Genomic DNA, 15,668 nt, shown 5'->3' on the forward strand with positions numbered 1-15,668 from the left:
ATAATCTTAGCAAAAATAAAAAAGAGAGAAGAAAGAAAAGGTAAAAAATAGCACTGACATGTCATTCTTGTGATGTCTAGATAATAATTATAAATTTAGTCATCCCCTGTCGAACTTGTGTTGTCCCCGAAATCATCATGGAAGTAAAAGCAATCTTATTCATGGAATCCTCATGTTGTTTTTCGAATCATTATATGGATTAGAGTGACAAGAAAATATTACTATAATTTTTATAGTAATATTACTCATTCAGTCCATTAAGTTGTTGTCACGTCCATAGATATTTGATCGATGTTATCCCAAAGGATACAAATATTCATATTTTATTATAATTATATTTTTTTAATTCAATTTGAGTACTTTTTTTGTTTTATTTTTTAATCAAAATTTGTAGTCCCATCATTTGATCGATTTGATGTCAAAAAGAAAAATATGATAATCTTAGTAAAAAACATAAAAATTATATATATATATATATAATTTAAATTAATTTTTTTTATAAAACCTTATTTTTTTTTATTTTTTTGCGATGTTTTAAAAGATGAGATTACCCCTAGCATCCGACCCATCATAGTTGCCTTCGTCCTTCGTCCATTACTACACCACCACACCCTTGTCCGTCATCTCCACTGTTATTCTTGTTCGTCGCCCTCATATTTATAAAGGGTTCCTTCCTCTTTGACACGGTCAATTTCGTCATCAGTGGAGAAGTGATAATAGGTTTCATGAGGAGGTTATTCTCACGCAAGTCCTCGTTACTATTGTAGGAATCGAGTTATAAATAGGTTGCTTTTGCCATGACCCTCTTTAGAAAGATGATACCTTGGTAGCGACGAATGAGGGCACATAGTAATAGTAAACAAGGATAAAAGTGTACTTAAGATGATAATTAGCGGGAAGAAAGTCTTATTTTTTTTAAAATAAAAAGCGCTACATGAGAATAATTTTTTTAAAAAATTTATCGATAAAAATATATTATCAAGTTGATATAAAGGAGTTTACTATTTAAAGCCCAAATCTTATTATTCACCATCCAACCCTAAAAATGTTAAGTCATTATAATAAATATCAAAAATTATTTCTCACTTTATCTTCGATCTTCAATACTTTCCATTTTATTATCTATCATTTTTTCATCCTCTTATGTCATCTTCGCAGGAGAAAGAGAAGAAGAATAATAATAGATAAAAAAATAAAAAAAAATATTAAAATTAAATTATAAATTAAGGATATATAATTTATGAATATTTAAAGATCTTAATATTATGATCGTAAATAACAAGAAATAGGTTACAAAGAATAATATCCTAATACAAAGAATCACCCATGTTACTGAAATGACCAGAGAACCCTCTGTGAGTAGAAAATTGACATACCTACGAACAAAGGCAATGAAGTAATTAGCAATAGCCAAAACCCCACTCTAAAATGAGGAACACCAATAGGGGTATTTTGGGCACTGCGTTGCTATCCTCTTCGTTGCGGTGCGGAAATGAAGTAACAAACCGTATAGAGAAGTGTGCAGTAGAATTGAAGCGAAAGAGACGTGAGTCGATCCTTCTCTCTCTCTGTCTCGACCTTTGGATACTGCCCCTCGGTTCCATTCGACCCTCTCGCCTCGAATTTTCTGTTCCTCTCCCCTCCTCTGTCGATAGAATCGATCTCGTCTTCGCTCCACTTTGTCGATCGCCGAACCAAGAACCGTCGGTTCTGCCTGGAGACCAGCGCGTTTGGGAGGAGGGCTCGGTTTGTTCCCTATTTCGGAGGTTTGGGGGAGAACCGGGCGGTTGGAGAATGCCTTGATCGGGTGACGGGCTTTCTTCGTCTGATCAGGTATTTGGTGTTTTGAGCGCGTGAGTTTTACTCTGAAATTGTGGTGTTTGATCTGAATATCGGATTTTTCGGCATTTTTTCTGTAATTTGTGGTCTTTGATATGAAAAAGTAGTTGGAATTGTGTTCCTTTTTGCTACACGATTGCGAAATTGTCTTGTAGAGTACTATGGCATGCATTGTTTGGGGTATGGTAACCTTTTCACTTTCCGTATATAATGAGGTAAGGTGGAAATATGATATAAAGGTATGTTGTTTTGTATAGGTGATGCTTGTTGTTTGGTCTTGACCTGCCACGCTGACTGGTTGATCTTAAAACATGATTATCATATTACTTGCATGTTTCTAGGATTGCAGATAGCTGCGTTTCATAAACGGTTGCTGGGTGGGAAGCTTTTTGTTGCTAGGGGAAAGGATGATAGAATGCAATTTCTGTCACTCCAAATTTCCGCTTCCAGCAAGTAAAACTGTGTCCAGGGCGTATGACAACCATAAGAGCAAGATATCCTCAAAACAACGAGCTCTTCATGTTATGCTGGTTGTTGGTGATTGCATCTTGGTGGGACTCCAGGTAATGCTTGTTGAATGTTCTGTTTACGAAAATTTGCTGTCTATTCTTCCAAGAGCACCGCCTGTAAGAATGGGTACTACAATGAAACCTGCACAATCCCATTCAAAATTTTGCAAACTGCTATTAACATAAGTTGTAGCTTGAGTTTAAAATTTTCTCATGACCTGGAATGCTACAAATTTGTCGAATAGTCTTTGCAAAATGATCTAATTATCAGGGAAAAGGTATGTAATCACTTGTCCATTTTCAATTAAATATTTGTGGAGGTTGTATCATTTAATTTAAGTTAGTATGCTCTAATGGACCAAATTGTTCCCTGGAACTTAAGCACTTTGTTTTACCCTCTACGAAAATATATAGAACAAGTAAGTAGATTGACTTTATGTAGAGTTTAGCTCCCTTAGTTCCTCAACAAGCTCTCTTTAAAATGTACATTGTGTACTACATGTACAGAGAGGCAAAGCAAATGGTTCTAGGTGAACTAAATGACTTTAGAAACAAATACTTGACTGAAAAAATGTAACATACCATATTTTAACATTTAATTTGCATTAACAACTATATGAGAAATTCTCTTTTAGTCAAGAAAATGATAAAATTACTCCTCTATTTGGTTCAACTGAATTGGTAAAATTTCTCTCTAGAAAAACTCTTCTTGCAGGTATGTTCTTGTAGATATACTATCACTGCAACAACTTGATCAATATCTTACATTACCAATGTCTTCAAAAACTTATAGTGATGACAGGCAATGATTATTAGAATACCTATTTCATAAATTCAAGAGCTAGTGATTTAGTGGGTTAGTCAGCTTATGTATGACAGATTTTACTGTTTTCTTGCAGCCCATCCTGGTCTATATGTCTAAGGTGGATGGGAGCTTCAAATTTAGTCCCATCAGTGTTAATTTTCTGACTGAGGGTACAAAAGTTCTCTTTGCCATTATGATGCTGTTGTTCCAGGTGCAAAATATTTAAATTTTAGAGTGCTTCAACTCATACTCCTGAATGTTTGCTCAAGCTTTTATTGGCTTTGAATTGATTAATTGTGTGTGCATTGACATTGTTCACTTTTGAATGCAGTAAGTTATAAGTAGTTACCTAAGATTATTCCAGCTGAGATGCAGATGATGTACTTGCCAACATTTTGAATATTATAGTAAGCTTCTAATTTCAGAGACACACATTGGAAGAAAGAAGAAAAGTTAATTCTCATAACCTCACTAAAGCTGAACCATAAAAAAACTTAAATGTGAGAAACAAAGAGGATGAATTTCTTTTATCATCAGACTTATCAACGTTAAAGGTTGTAGTTACGTTTTCTGTGTGATCATACAAGGTTTTCTGTCAAGGAGGAGGCAAGAGCTTGCTGCATGATAGAGGGACAGGGGGAGCCAGAGAGACTCCAAAAGGAGAGAAATAAAAAGAGAAAAAAGGAAATAAATGTGACAGCGGTCAAAAGCTGTAAGAAAAAAAAGAATGGTAGGGGTTTCCTGCCCAGTGCCTCTGGTTTTAATTATTAAAACCAGGTGGTTCAGCCAGTAAGCTAACCATACTCAGTGGTGTGAACTTAAACTGGGTGTAAACCTGTGGTCCGTGTGCTGGTTCATGCTTGGGCCGGTAAATCCTGGCCAGTATGGTCGGTTTTCTAAACCTTGATTCATTAATCTTTTTTGCTATTAAGTTGCTTCTTTTATTTTTGAACCTCATTTGGTTTGTGATGTGGTCATATCTACACAAGGACTTGGTTTTAATAGAATTTATATTTTCAGTTTAGATTAGACCAATTATCCTAGCTGTGGAGATAAGTCTCTGCTATTTGTTCTTTGTGACCTTTCTTCACTATTCTTCTTCTAATCTAACCCCATTTCGTTTCATAATTCTTCCCACCAAATCTACTTCAAAAATAATTGCTGCTAGCTAGCGCATGATTGAACTTTGGGAGATTCACATCTTTATGAATTTAATGAAGCAGTTGACAGAGTTTCAACTGAACTTTCATATGATTTTTGGTGGGATCTTTCCTGCAAAACCCTTTAGATTTTTCCTGTGATGTGTTATCCAGCATCTCAACAGGTATGATCTTGCTAGAGAGATCATTTTCCTAGTTAGAAATTAGAAGTGCTTGCTAATATCGAAATATTTCTAACTTTGTGGGTGACATTGAATACAAGAACTAATCTTTATTTTTTCTTCTGAATTTTTAGTTATTGAATGTTATTCTCAGTTTCTAGCTTATGTGCTTATTGGCATGCTGATTGAAACTTTCTATGAGGTTGGGATCCATTGAAAGTGATACTACTGCTTCCATCTGATTTGTTACTTTCCTTTTATTTATTTTACATTTTGGTTGTGTGCTTTCATTCTCTAGAAGTACATAAAGTTAAATATACTTTGTCATTCCTTGTTAGGCACTGGATACCTAGGTAGCAGCAATTACTTATGGTGTTTCACATTTGCAGGCCACATATAGGTAGCAGCAGTTTAATCAGACCACATATAGATAAACAGTTATCTTTTAATTAAGTGTTTATGGTATATCACATTGTTTAATGGTTCAAAGATTTTTTTATTATTATATCTTAGCATATTCTTTTATGCTACTTGTGAATGTTGTCTTTCCTATCAAGTGAATTGTGATGATTTCTCTTGGTGATTCATCTCTTAATTGGCAGTCTAGGCGACAAAAAGTGGGAGAAAGGCCTCTTCTCTCTGTATCTAATTTTGTGCAGGTGGAGTTTCTGCACATGACAATTTAACTTTCCTGATACAAAATTCCTTTTTTCTTATATAGTAGTTTTCAAGTTATTCTATTGCATTGGATATGACCTGTTTGTACACTTTCATGCAAATCTTTGGTCTAGTCTAACATATATACTTGTTTTCCTCTTATTCATCACTGAATTTATAATTGATTTGTTTGCTATTGTATGCTCAGCCTACCTGTGATCACAGATAAATGATTTTTTAGTATCCATAATTTTATTTATTAATGTTTCAAATTTCAATAAAGGCATTGAACTTATCTTACATGTTGAAAATGACATGAACTACTACATTCATTAGTACTGTGAAATACATATCAAGGAAATTCTAAATCAGAGTAAGAGTATGCGATTATGGGATTTCATCATTCTTGAATCTGCAACAGGCTTTGGCTTATGAACCATTTTCATGATTCATTGTGAGTATAGACTGACCAGCTTGTCATAGGGCTTTTTCTAGTTTATGGTTTTTTTTTTTGGCTTGTTCCTCATCATAATTTCTTTATTAATTTTAATAAACTTTTGACACTTGAAGTTCAGTAAAGTTTAAAGCTTAAATTTATTTTATGAATCTTCTCATTGTGGATATGATGCTCGAGCTTTTCTATCAGTATTCTTAGCGAATACAAGTATTTATTCTTGCATCTGAATGAGTATATGACTGCATATTAATTTAATAAAAGAAATTGTTGGATTGTGGCGACTGTTTCATCTGCTTGACCATGGCTTAGATACTTTATTAAAGGTTTTGCGGCTTCTAATTTATATGGAATCTTATTTCAATTTCATTTGCCATTCTTAATGCACTAGCATTTAATTGCTTTTTTTATTTGTCCAATGATCCTGGATTTCTGGGCAATTCTGAACCAGGAATACTTGTTGTTCTATGATTTAAGTGTTAGCATCTGATTATCAATTGCGTTACTTTGTTTACAGGCAGCTCGAAACAATATTCTACTGGCTGTTCCTGCCTTTCTTTATGCCATCAACAATTACCTGAAATTTATAATGCAGGTACTTAGCCCTTTCAGTCTATGTTTAGAGGTAGTGACAAAGGATTATGACCTTACACTATGCTAGTATCACACATGATGTATGTGCATTCACGCATGTAGACACTGGCATAGACAGATTGCCATGCACTTAGCACCTGGAGTCATGGATTGTTGCAGTAGTAACATGAACTACAGTGGCTGGACATGTTATTCACAAAATGTGAGTGCTGATTTGAGATGCATTAGAACAGTGACATTTGCATGCCGACGTTTGCATGCATCCATATTGCTAGTTTGTACTTTCTGGCACAATATTTGCACTAAACACTATCACACCATCCTTGGTGTCATACAGGGTGATCAGTTTATATGTTCACATGATACTTCTTACCATTTTTCACCAAAGTTATAGAACTATGCTGAAGTTTTTATATTGTGTTTGACTTCTTTCTGTTCTTTGTGCAGTTATACTTCAACCCTGCAACTGTTAAAATGTTGAGCAACCTTAAGGTACTACAGTTTAGTGTACTTTTTGAAAATATTGTTCAAAATTTGCACAAAATGTCATATTGACTATACTGTCTAGAAAAATGTGCATATCATATATATGTGTTAAAGGTGATCAATGAAAAATAGTTATAAATTGTGGAAGTTAATTAACTTTTAAGTCATAAATTTTTTTTATGTTTGTTTCTGTCCTAACCTGCGTAAAGTACCATTGAGGGTAATCTTCTGAGCACAACAATTTTCTTTTCCTGTTGTATTCAGAATTGATTCCTTGACTCTTATATCTGTTCTTCCCATAATAAGATACACTTATAATATCAGTTCTTACATTGGTTTACGGTACTTAGTTTCAAAGTTTGACGTACCGAAGCATACCGCTTGGTACGGGTGATATGTACCAGTCCGATAGAGGACCGGTATGGGTGGTACATTGGTACAACCCACTGTACCATGTGTCGGTACAGCTCGGTACTGTTCGGTATGTATCATATTGACAGTTGGTTGGTATATTGGTACGGACCGATAATGCAAACAATGTTTAGTTTATTATCTATCATAAGGCAAGGGTGCTCTAAGCAAGGATTGTCTTCTTGATCAGCATGGGTTGGGGCATGCTACACCTGAAAGTTCAAATGACAATCCTAGGTTTGAAGTTTTTTGTGGCATTTTGAACCCTTAATGATTAAAATTCACAAAAAAGGAAATCTTCTCAATGATATTCATGATACCTTGACTAGTCCCATATTAGATGTAGTAGGAGAGTTGCACTAGTACCATTGAAAATTACATCATCTATTTAGACAGTATTTTTTGGCCATGTGTTTCTAGGTTCATCAAATTAATGGGTCAACTTTCTTTTAAGCCAATTCATGACATATTTTCAAGATTCTCAAGAAATATCCAAAGATATAATTTCAGAGTTAATTAAGAGATGCATTTTTTTACTATTTTTTACAAAAAAAGACATTTCTGTTTACTAAGAAAGTCATTTCATATTTACCAATTCAATTTGTGATTTGTCTTAAATATTTGGTTACAAGATTGAGGAGACTAGCCTTACATTAATTTACATATTTGTTTGTGGATTAAAGAAAGAACAGTTAGGATACTAATGTACAAATGTGTTTGAAAGACTTATTTCATTCAACATGTTTTCTGAAATTGTGCATACATATATCTTATGTTCAACTTAGAAATGATTTATATATATGACTGTCAAGTCATTCTGCAGGCAACAAGTCCCATTTTCGTATATTTTTAGACTTTGTTGTTTCCCTCTATTTGGGTTATTTGTAGTTGTGATAAATAGTTGTTTGCCACATGGTTATGAAAAAAGTTCTGGTGTCACTTCATGTTTTCATTGATTTTGTTGGTTATATTGTGTTGCTTCATTTCTCCTATGTCAGCTTTAACATGTTTTCTCAAAGTTCCACATTGTGTTTGTTTTCCCTGATCTGCAGTCTGAACATGTCTGTTGCTGCTTTTAATCTTCTGTAGGTTTTGGTAATTGCTGTTCTTTTAAAGACCATAATGAGAAGACGCTTTTCCATTATCCAGGCAAGTTTGAGCTTAACGGATATACTTTATAGTCTGTTTTAGTTTTTGAGTTGCAAAATATGGAAAGTCAAAAGACTTTTAGGTGAAACTTCCATCAATTTAGATGGCAAATGTCACAGCTTTTCTATGTAATGCAGAAAATTAGTAGTCTTGATCAAAGATGGATTCTTGGAATGAGCATATAATCAATTCTTATTTACTTATATTAGTTAAAGTGGTCCGCATGCGTGGTAAAATAGATTGATATTTTATTATTTTCATGTCCTGTTATGGAGCAGTGGGAGGCTCTTGCACTGTTGCTCATTGGAATCAGTGTTAATCAGCTTAGATCCTTGCCTGAGGGTACCACAGCGCTTGGTCTTCCTGTTGCAACTGGTGCATACATGTATACACTGATTTTTGTAAGTGCTATAAACTACAGTATAAACATCCAAGAGCTGATCTTGCCTTTTATCAGCTTAGATGAATCTTCAAGCTTTACTGACAACCTTTTAGTAAGTTTCTTCTCTTGCAGTAAAAATGAAGTGGTTAACACATTCATGTTGAAAGGCTTGTAAAATTTGAAGAAACAAAAAGTTGCACTGTTCTGACTTATGGCTACTTTTATTTAGTTGTTTACTAGGAGAGAAGCTGGAGTTATTTCTATTCCCTTAACTCTTGCTTGATGTTTCCTTTTGCTTCCAGGACTAGTCAATCTACTGAATTTTTTGTTGACTATCATATAATTTGAAGTTGTAAGGTTTGATAATAGTATATATGGCTTTAAGAACCCCTTGAGGATCCCATATGTGGAACAGAATAATCCATGATTTTTCCAGAGTCTCTTCTTGTAAAATAACTGTCATAAGTCTATTAGTTTAGTGTTTGGCATTCTATTTTGTCATGAAATGAAACCTGACATTTTAAACTTAATTACATTCAGAGCATTGAAATTTTATTATATGAAACATGAAGGGTTCTGATGTTTTGTATCTTACTCAAATACTAGCAGATTGCATTATCCATTTGTCAAGTGGGACTGAATTTGAGAGAATTTATCTAGATTACTTATTAACTAACTCATAACTGGGCCAGTAGTCCTGTTCAATTGAAGTTGAAGATATACATTTTTATTTCCCCATCCTAGATTCTTACATTGAGAGGATAAATTTTCAGGTAACTGTACCTTCCCTAGCCTCAGTCTATAATGAGTATGCTTTAAAAAGCCAATTTGAGACGAGCATATATCTTCAGGTTAGTCTCATATATGATTGTTATTGGTTTCTTACTAAGGTCAGAATAAAAGATTCCCTGCTGTGTATATTCTTGTGGTTAGAAGTGTTAACCTAATTCTTATCAGTTTTGATCTATGGATTCACTAGTTATTCCTCCAATTTAGCAGCCCCTCTGTATTTTGGTTCTTGTAAATCTCAGTTTGAATCTTCCCATTTTCACATGCAGAACTTATTTTTATATGGCTATGGTGCTATATTTAACTTTATAGCAATCATCGGTACTGCTGTCCTCAAAGGTATGATCTGCAAGTAATATTCAAGAATTATTCTCTGTGGATTTTGTGTTATTTATACATTCTAGGAATTCTTTATATCAATGATTAGATTTAGTCTTTCATTAACCACTATTTTTAATTTCTATAAACTTTTGCTTATTTCATGGTTCATGGACCATCCTTAACTATGTTGGTAGTGGTTATTAAGCATGTTAAGTTTTCCATCAAGTTTTGTCTTTGCCTATAACCTGAGCCAAGGCCAAGAGTTACCTAACAATTGCTAATGACAGTACAATATGTGGTATTAAGCAAGGTCTGCAATACCGTACCATACCGGTATTTCGAGGCTGGCTCGGTATGGTACGGTACAGTGTACCGAGCGGTACGCCAAGCGTATCGAGCGGTACGCCTAATTTAGGGTGTAAAACCCTCCGAAAATACCTAAAAATAAAAAAAAAGTTAGGATAGAGTTTTTAAGTTAGAAATAAATATAGTAATAGTATAAGTTTAGCAAAATCAATGTAAATTAGGTAAGAATAGTATCATATATCTTTTTCGGGCTTTGAGGAAGTTTTGTTCAAGGTTCGTATTTCACTCCGTTATGGATTGTCCTTCTGTAAATATTGAAATATCTATAGAAAAATCATTTATATTGTTAGACTATTTTGTTACAATATAAACTCTAAAATTCAAATAAATTAAATAATCACATATGTAGATATACCTGATTATTGATTCTACCACCAAAATGAATGACGGGCTTCCACGGGTGGTGGATTGGAGTCCTCGATCCTATATATCTGCATATCAATATGATATGTTTGTTGGACCCAATCATGAAATTGATCCCGTGACATAGTGTATTGATACACTGTATGTCATTGATGCATCAATGTGATGCTGATCGTAGGCTGATCGTCATGAATCATATTTGTCCGAGGCAGCTCTTGAGGCATATATTGGTGAATGTCATAGCTTATACTTTCGCTACTGATCTGCTGCTTTGTATTATACTGTTGCTCAGAGATGGATAACCAACTATCACCATACTATTGTTGCCCATATGATTCTCCATAATACGATGGAGCACTGTAGCACTGTTACAGTGTGGTAACGGTTGATTTCGATCGTTACAGTGCGGTAACGGTCAATTTCGACCATTACCGAGTTGTGCCGGGTGGTAACGATCGAAATTTCGACCGTTACCGCTCGATATTACCCCGTATCGTCCGATACAGGGGGCGCTTTTAATCGTTCCGCCCGGTTGCAGGCGGTCCGCGTACTGGTATACCGTCAGATCGGTACGTATCGCCCGTACCAGGCGGTATCATTCGGTATTCCCTACCTTGGTATTAAGTACTTTGTAAGGGTATATTAGGCAAAAATTATCGTACCATGGCATACCACCCAGTAAAGGCAGCATATACTGGTCCGATAGGGGACCGATATGGGTAGCACATACCAGTTTGTCAGTACTCGATATACCCCACCGTATCATATTTCGGTATATGTCGGTACATTCCACACTAGTGGCTGGTCGGTACAGACCGATAAGACGAACCATGATATTAGGTATTCTAACTTGGACATGTGAATGGTATATATTAAACATTATGAAGGATAAACCAGCAACTGCCCCATTCTGATAACATGATCCTCAAAAATTGTGGACAAGAAAAAAAAATTCTTAATGAGAGAAATATGATGAAACCATCATTTTAGTTTCAGTACCATAGTGCTGACATCAAACAACATATCTAAAAGCTGATCTCCATTTGCCGGTCATTGAAAGATCATTCAAGAAAAATAAAATTGTACAGGAAATTTATCTAGTACAAATGTCTGAAGTAAAACAAAAGTATCTTTAATGTTTTTTTGTAATTATTTTTGCTTGATGCATGTCCGATATGAATATGGCAAGTAATGTGAAGTGCTTATGTTTCGCTGAGCTGTTCATTTTTCTAAATGAAAATGTATGGGAATCAGTAGCCACAATACCATTCTATCAATTGTCGACCCTCTCTCATTTCCAAATGATGTTTGACCATGTGACAAGATAATATTTTTGCATGTCTTATCTCTGTCCCTGCTTCCTAAGTTCATATTATCAGTTTAATTGCACTTCCTAGACCCTAGTAATTGTTTGGATAAGCCATGGAAAACCTTACTGATGAGTCAGAATTGATTGGTAGAATATTTTGCTGGAGTCTATTGATGGTAAACACTAGAGAAGTTTTGCATTATCTAGCAATAATGGTGTGCACCTCTGACAAAATATGTTGAAGTGAAATAGAAAGAACCACTCAGTAAGGAAGATGGGGAGAAATTTAAGAGAAGTGCTTCTTTCCTGTATAGTTCTTGAGCCAAGACAAATGGCAATTTTAGTTGGGGCTCTTTTCTCATTTTGCGATGTACTTGACAATTACAATCAGGTCTTAAGTGTGTTATATGACCTTTAAGTTGATCTATATTCTTTGGAGTTTGGATATTATATAACATAATCATAAACAGTAGTTACATCATATGTTCTAGCTTTCTTTAAGATGCCTGTATCATAGGAGATTTGCAGGTACCTCCATACCATTTCTAAACCGTTCTATGAATATGAATGTTTAATGTGCACCCTTGATTGTTTTAGGGACAAGTAGTTTTCACATACTTGAAGGACACTCAAAGGCCACAATGTTTCTCATTTGCAACAATGCTGCACAGGGAATACTCTCGTCCTTCTTTTTTAAATATGCAGGTGGGGCTATAGTTACTAAAAACATGAGTTGGAGTTTCTTATTGTTCTCTGGCCTTTCTTTCTTTTTTTTTTTTTTTGAAATTTTGCATTAAGCTGCTCATTTCTATATGTATGCAGACACAATTCTGAAAAAATATTCATCGACAGTTGCCACTATCTTTACTGGCATAGCGTCTGCTGCATTATTTGGTCACACTCTCACTATGAACTTTGTATTGGGCATTTCAATAGTGTTCATATCGATGCACCAGGTAATGATGCAATTTCAAGTTGTTTATCTACCAGTATAAGTTTGCTAGAAATTACTGATATCCTCTTCCACAGTTCTTTTCTCCACTTGCAAAAGTCAAAGACGAAACTCCAAATGGAGATCTAGAGATGAGGGATGCCCAAGATTACAGGCATGTTTTCTTGTCTTGTGATTTTATGTTTGCTTTTCTTGTCACTGTTAATCTGCCTCTTCATCTCTATGAAGAAGATTATCATGCACCATCGTGCCCCCCACGCCCCCTTGCCAGCACACACACACCAAAAAAAAAAAGATACATACCTGTCTCTGTCCTTGATTATGTTTGAGAGAAACGGTTCACATCCTAGGGTCAAAAACTGTCACTTGCACTGTATTTTTTTGGATGTCATGTAATAGCTGAGTTGGAGTGACAAACAAGATTTACACTCAGACATGACTGCAGAATGATTATCAATGTTTATTTTGTTCTGAGGTTAATGTGTTTGAATGCCTTGATTTTACAGATCCAAGGAAACATCTTTCATAGATATGGCTGCTGGTGCAACAGAGGATGTAAGTTAACTTTCCAGCATTACAGATTCACTGAGGAAATGTAATAAAAGCATATGTTTCTTAAAGATGTATCATACATCAACATTCCTTTTTCAGGCTAGCCACCACGCTGGACCTGATGAGAAACAACCACTTCTCCCCACATAAATTTTCTTGCAAGGTTAGCTTCTTTCGATTCTCTTTTTCTTTCAGGAAAATGCCTCACACCTAAATACCACTATAATATTGATTGTAAATTCATGCATTAGATTGACCTCTTTGATTTAAACTGTTCAAGCCACTTGTGAGCCATGGTAAAATTTAAAAGTCGCAATCTTTTTGCAGTTGAGGTATGTTACTAAAAAGGCATGGGTACTTCATATTTAGAATGTCCAGTTGGGTGCAATAGTACGAAGTGCAAAACTAGAATTAGTCCGACATGCAACTTGTGGATTTTGTCGGTTGGTGTGTGCATGCGTCATGCATGCGATGTGCATACGTGTGTTCTTCAATGTGGTCTAATCACCTTAGCACAGAGGAAGCTAACAGGTGACAACTGGTACTGGAAATTTGGTTGTAATTTGTCAACTTATTAGGTCCATAATGGAACCCTTGCTCAAAATTCTGGTTGGAATTTGGTAGAAAATTTATATACATTATTTGGTATGGATCGAGCATTTGCATTTTATTCCAATAAGTTTATCGGATCTTAAAAGATGAACCATGTCCAAACATTTTGAGTAATAATTAGATGCGGTTCTCAAACGGATTCCGTCAACAACCCTACTTTCTCAAACGGGATTTAGATCACATATGACGTCTATAGAGCAAACTTAATTCTTACATTAGCCACTGTGACAATTAACCAAATATGGTAACTAGGTTGGTCATTGAGAAAAAGAATGAAGGGCTAGTTAGTATACTCTAGTTTTCAAGTACCCTATCCAGCAAATTTTTATTATTTGACTATTTGTATGCTATTTAACTACTAAATAATACCTATAATCTTTTTCATCTTGCTCATAACTTCGTAAAAAATGTTTGAAGCTGTTCTCTGCCACAGATGTCAGAAGAATATTCTTTGACTGGTCACAAGAAAAAGATAAGCCAGTCCTAACTACAATAAATAGAGCAGTTTGCTGCAGACTCCGAACACAAGGTATATAGCTAGCGGCTGTAGAAGACTCTGTTTTCAGATTGATGAAGAGCATGAAAAGCCTTGAAGGTGAGTAGGGAAAACAATAACTATAAACCAGTTGTAAGAGATGGTCATACAAGAACTTGATCTACAGAGAACTATTTTTTTTTAGTCTATAGTTATCATTATCTGGATAATCATTTTGTTATTTCAAGATGCAATAGCACCATGGTCATGCTTGTGTCTCTTATAATTTTGGATGTATGACCTGCACATTTCTTTCAAATGAGATGCAAAAACCTGAATTCTTTAATGAAATAGTTCAGCTACCCATGAGGAGATCCATCATGAGGCAGCAGCATGAAGAACAGGCACAACCTCCATACATATTATGACAAATGAATTGGCAAGGTCTGTGCTGCATATTTATGAAGAATTCTTCATGTTCAGCTTATTTCAATTACGTCCAACATTTAGCTTTCTGTGCTACAGTACAGTAGTATCAGTAGCAACGCAGAGATAAAAGATAGAATGGGAGTGAAAACTTCCTGTGCAGTATCAGTGATAACTGTTTATGCAGGATAGTCACTTTCCTCTTTCTTTTGGCAATTGAAATGCAAATAAAAAGGGAGTAAAACTTTCTCTCTCTCTTTGGTGAGATAATTGAAAGAAACATCATATAGTTTTAGAAATTTTAGATAATTTCTAAATTTGTTACTTTTTATATCCAACAAACAACAGTGACAAATAATTTATTATGCATTGTGTTTTGAAATCGACTACATCGATTTATTTCATCTACGTTGATGAAATAAATAATGATATATCTAAATATTTTTTATTTATTTATGATATATCTCGTTTAATCGGTGTATCTGTCATTCTCTGCTGGACATGTTGATTCTTTCCTTGCTTTATTTTGATCTGAACTACACATAATTCTTCACAAATGCATAATTTCTTGTTTTATCTTTTCTAATAAATCCAAAAATCTTCCACATACATTTCTACAATACTAATGAATCCTCCTACATTCCATATCAAAGGCATAATTGCTTTGTCATCTAAAAGTTTCTCATCAAATAAAATTTTGATACTTCTTTATACAACCAACATAGCTTATTTAAAACTTCTTTTCATCTGTAAGTCCCATGCAATCTTTAACTCTTGCTTGGGGCATTAAAGCTTATCCAAATTGAGAGGGACTAAATGTTTGACATTTCAAAAATACAAGTTGAAAATGATTAAATGTCTATTCCTTAACATCAGCTAAGACTTTTAAGAGATGC

General features: G+C 34.6%; 1 protein-coding gene across 8 annotated transcripts; it reads left to right on the top strand.

Annotated features, from left to right (window-relative positions):
- Window positions 1-1,490: 1,490 nt before the first annotated feature.
- On the top strand, window positions 1,491-14,614 carry LOC135582595 (CMP-sialic acid transporter 5-like). 8 transcript variants are annotated; one of them, XM_065120388.1, is made up of 16 exons: window positions 1,494-1,853; window positions 2,181-2,402; window positions 3,248-3,364; window positions 5,077-5,133; window positions 6,103-6,180; window positions 6,627-6,671; window positions 8,166-8,225; window positions 8,504-8,626; window positions 9,381-9,458; window positions 9,666-9,735; window positions 12,353-12,460; window positions 12,578-12,711; window positions 12,785-12,861; window positions 13,214-13,262; window positions 13,359-13,422; window positions 14,305-14,614. In XM_065120388.1, the coding sequence occupies exons 2-15, from the start codon at window positions 2,247-2,249 to the stop codon at window positions 13,407-13,409; spliced, it is 1,203 nt and encodes a 400-aa protein (XP_064976460.1). In that variant the 5' UTR covers window positions 1,494-1,853; window positions 2,181-2,246; the 3' UTR covers window positions 13,410-13,422; window positions 14,305-14,614. The 8 variants fall into 8 exon arrangements, with proteins under 8 accessions (XP_064976461.1, XP_064976460.1, XP_064976458.1 ...); XM_065120386.1 differs by having other exon boundaries at window positions 2,189-2,402; XM_065120383.1 differs by having other exon boundaries at window positions 1,494-1,833; window positions 14,289-14,614.
- Window positions 14,615-15,668: the final 1,054 nt, after the last annotated feature.

Source organism: Musa acuminata, chromosome BXJ2-8 (genome assembly GCF_036884655.1).
Source record: "Musa acuminata AAA Group cultivar baxijiao chromosome BXJ2-8, Cavendish_Baxijiao_AAA, whole genome shotgun sequence".
In the NCBI taxonomy this organism is placed as follows: Eukaryota; Viridiplantae; Streptophyta; class Magnoliopsida; order Zingiberales; family Musaceae; genus Musa; species Musa acuminata.

Bases quoted from the DNA above. Each gene is read 5' to 3' on its own strand.
- LOC135582595 (XM_065120388.1), top strand. From the start codon at position 2,247: ATGATAGAATGCAATTTCTGTCACTCCAAATTTCCGCTTCCAGCAAGT. The intron at 8,627-9,380 runs GTAAGTGCTATA...ATAAATTTTCAG, and splicing joins ACATGTATACACTGATTTTT to GTAACTGTACCTTCCCTAGC. The intron at 12,461-12,577 runs GTGGGGCTATAG...ATATGTATGCAG, and splicing joins CTTCTTTTTTAAATATGCAG to ACACAATTCTGAAAAAATAT.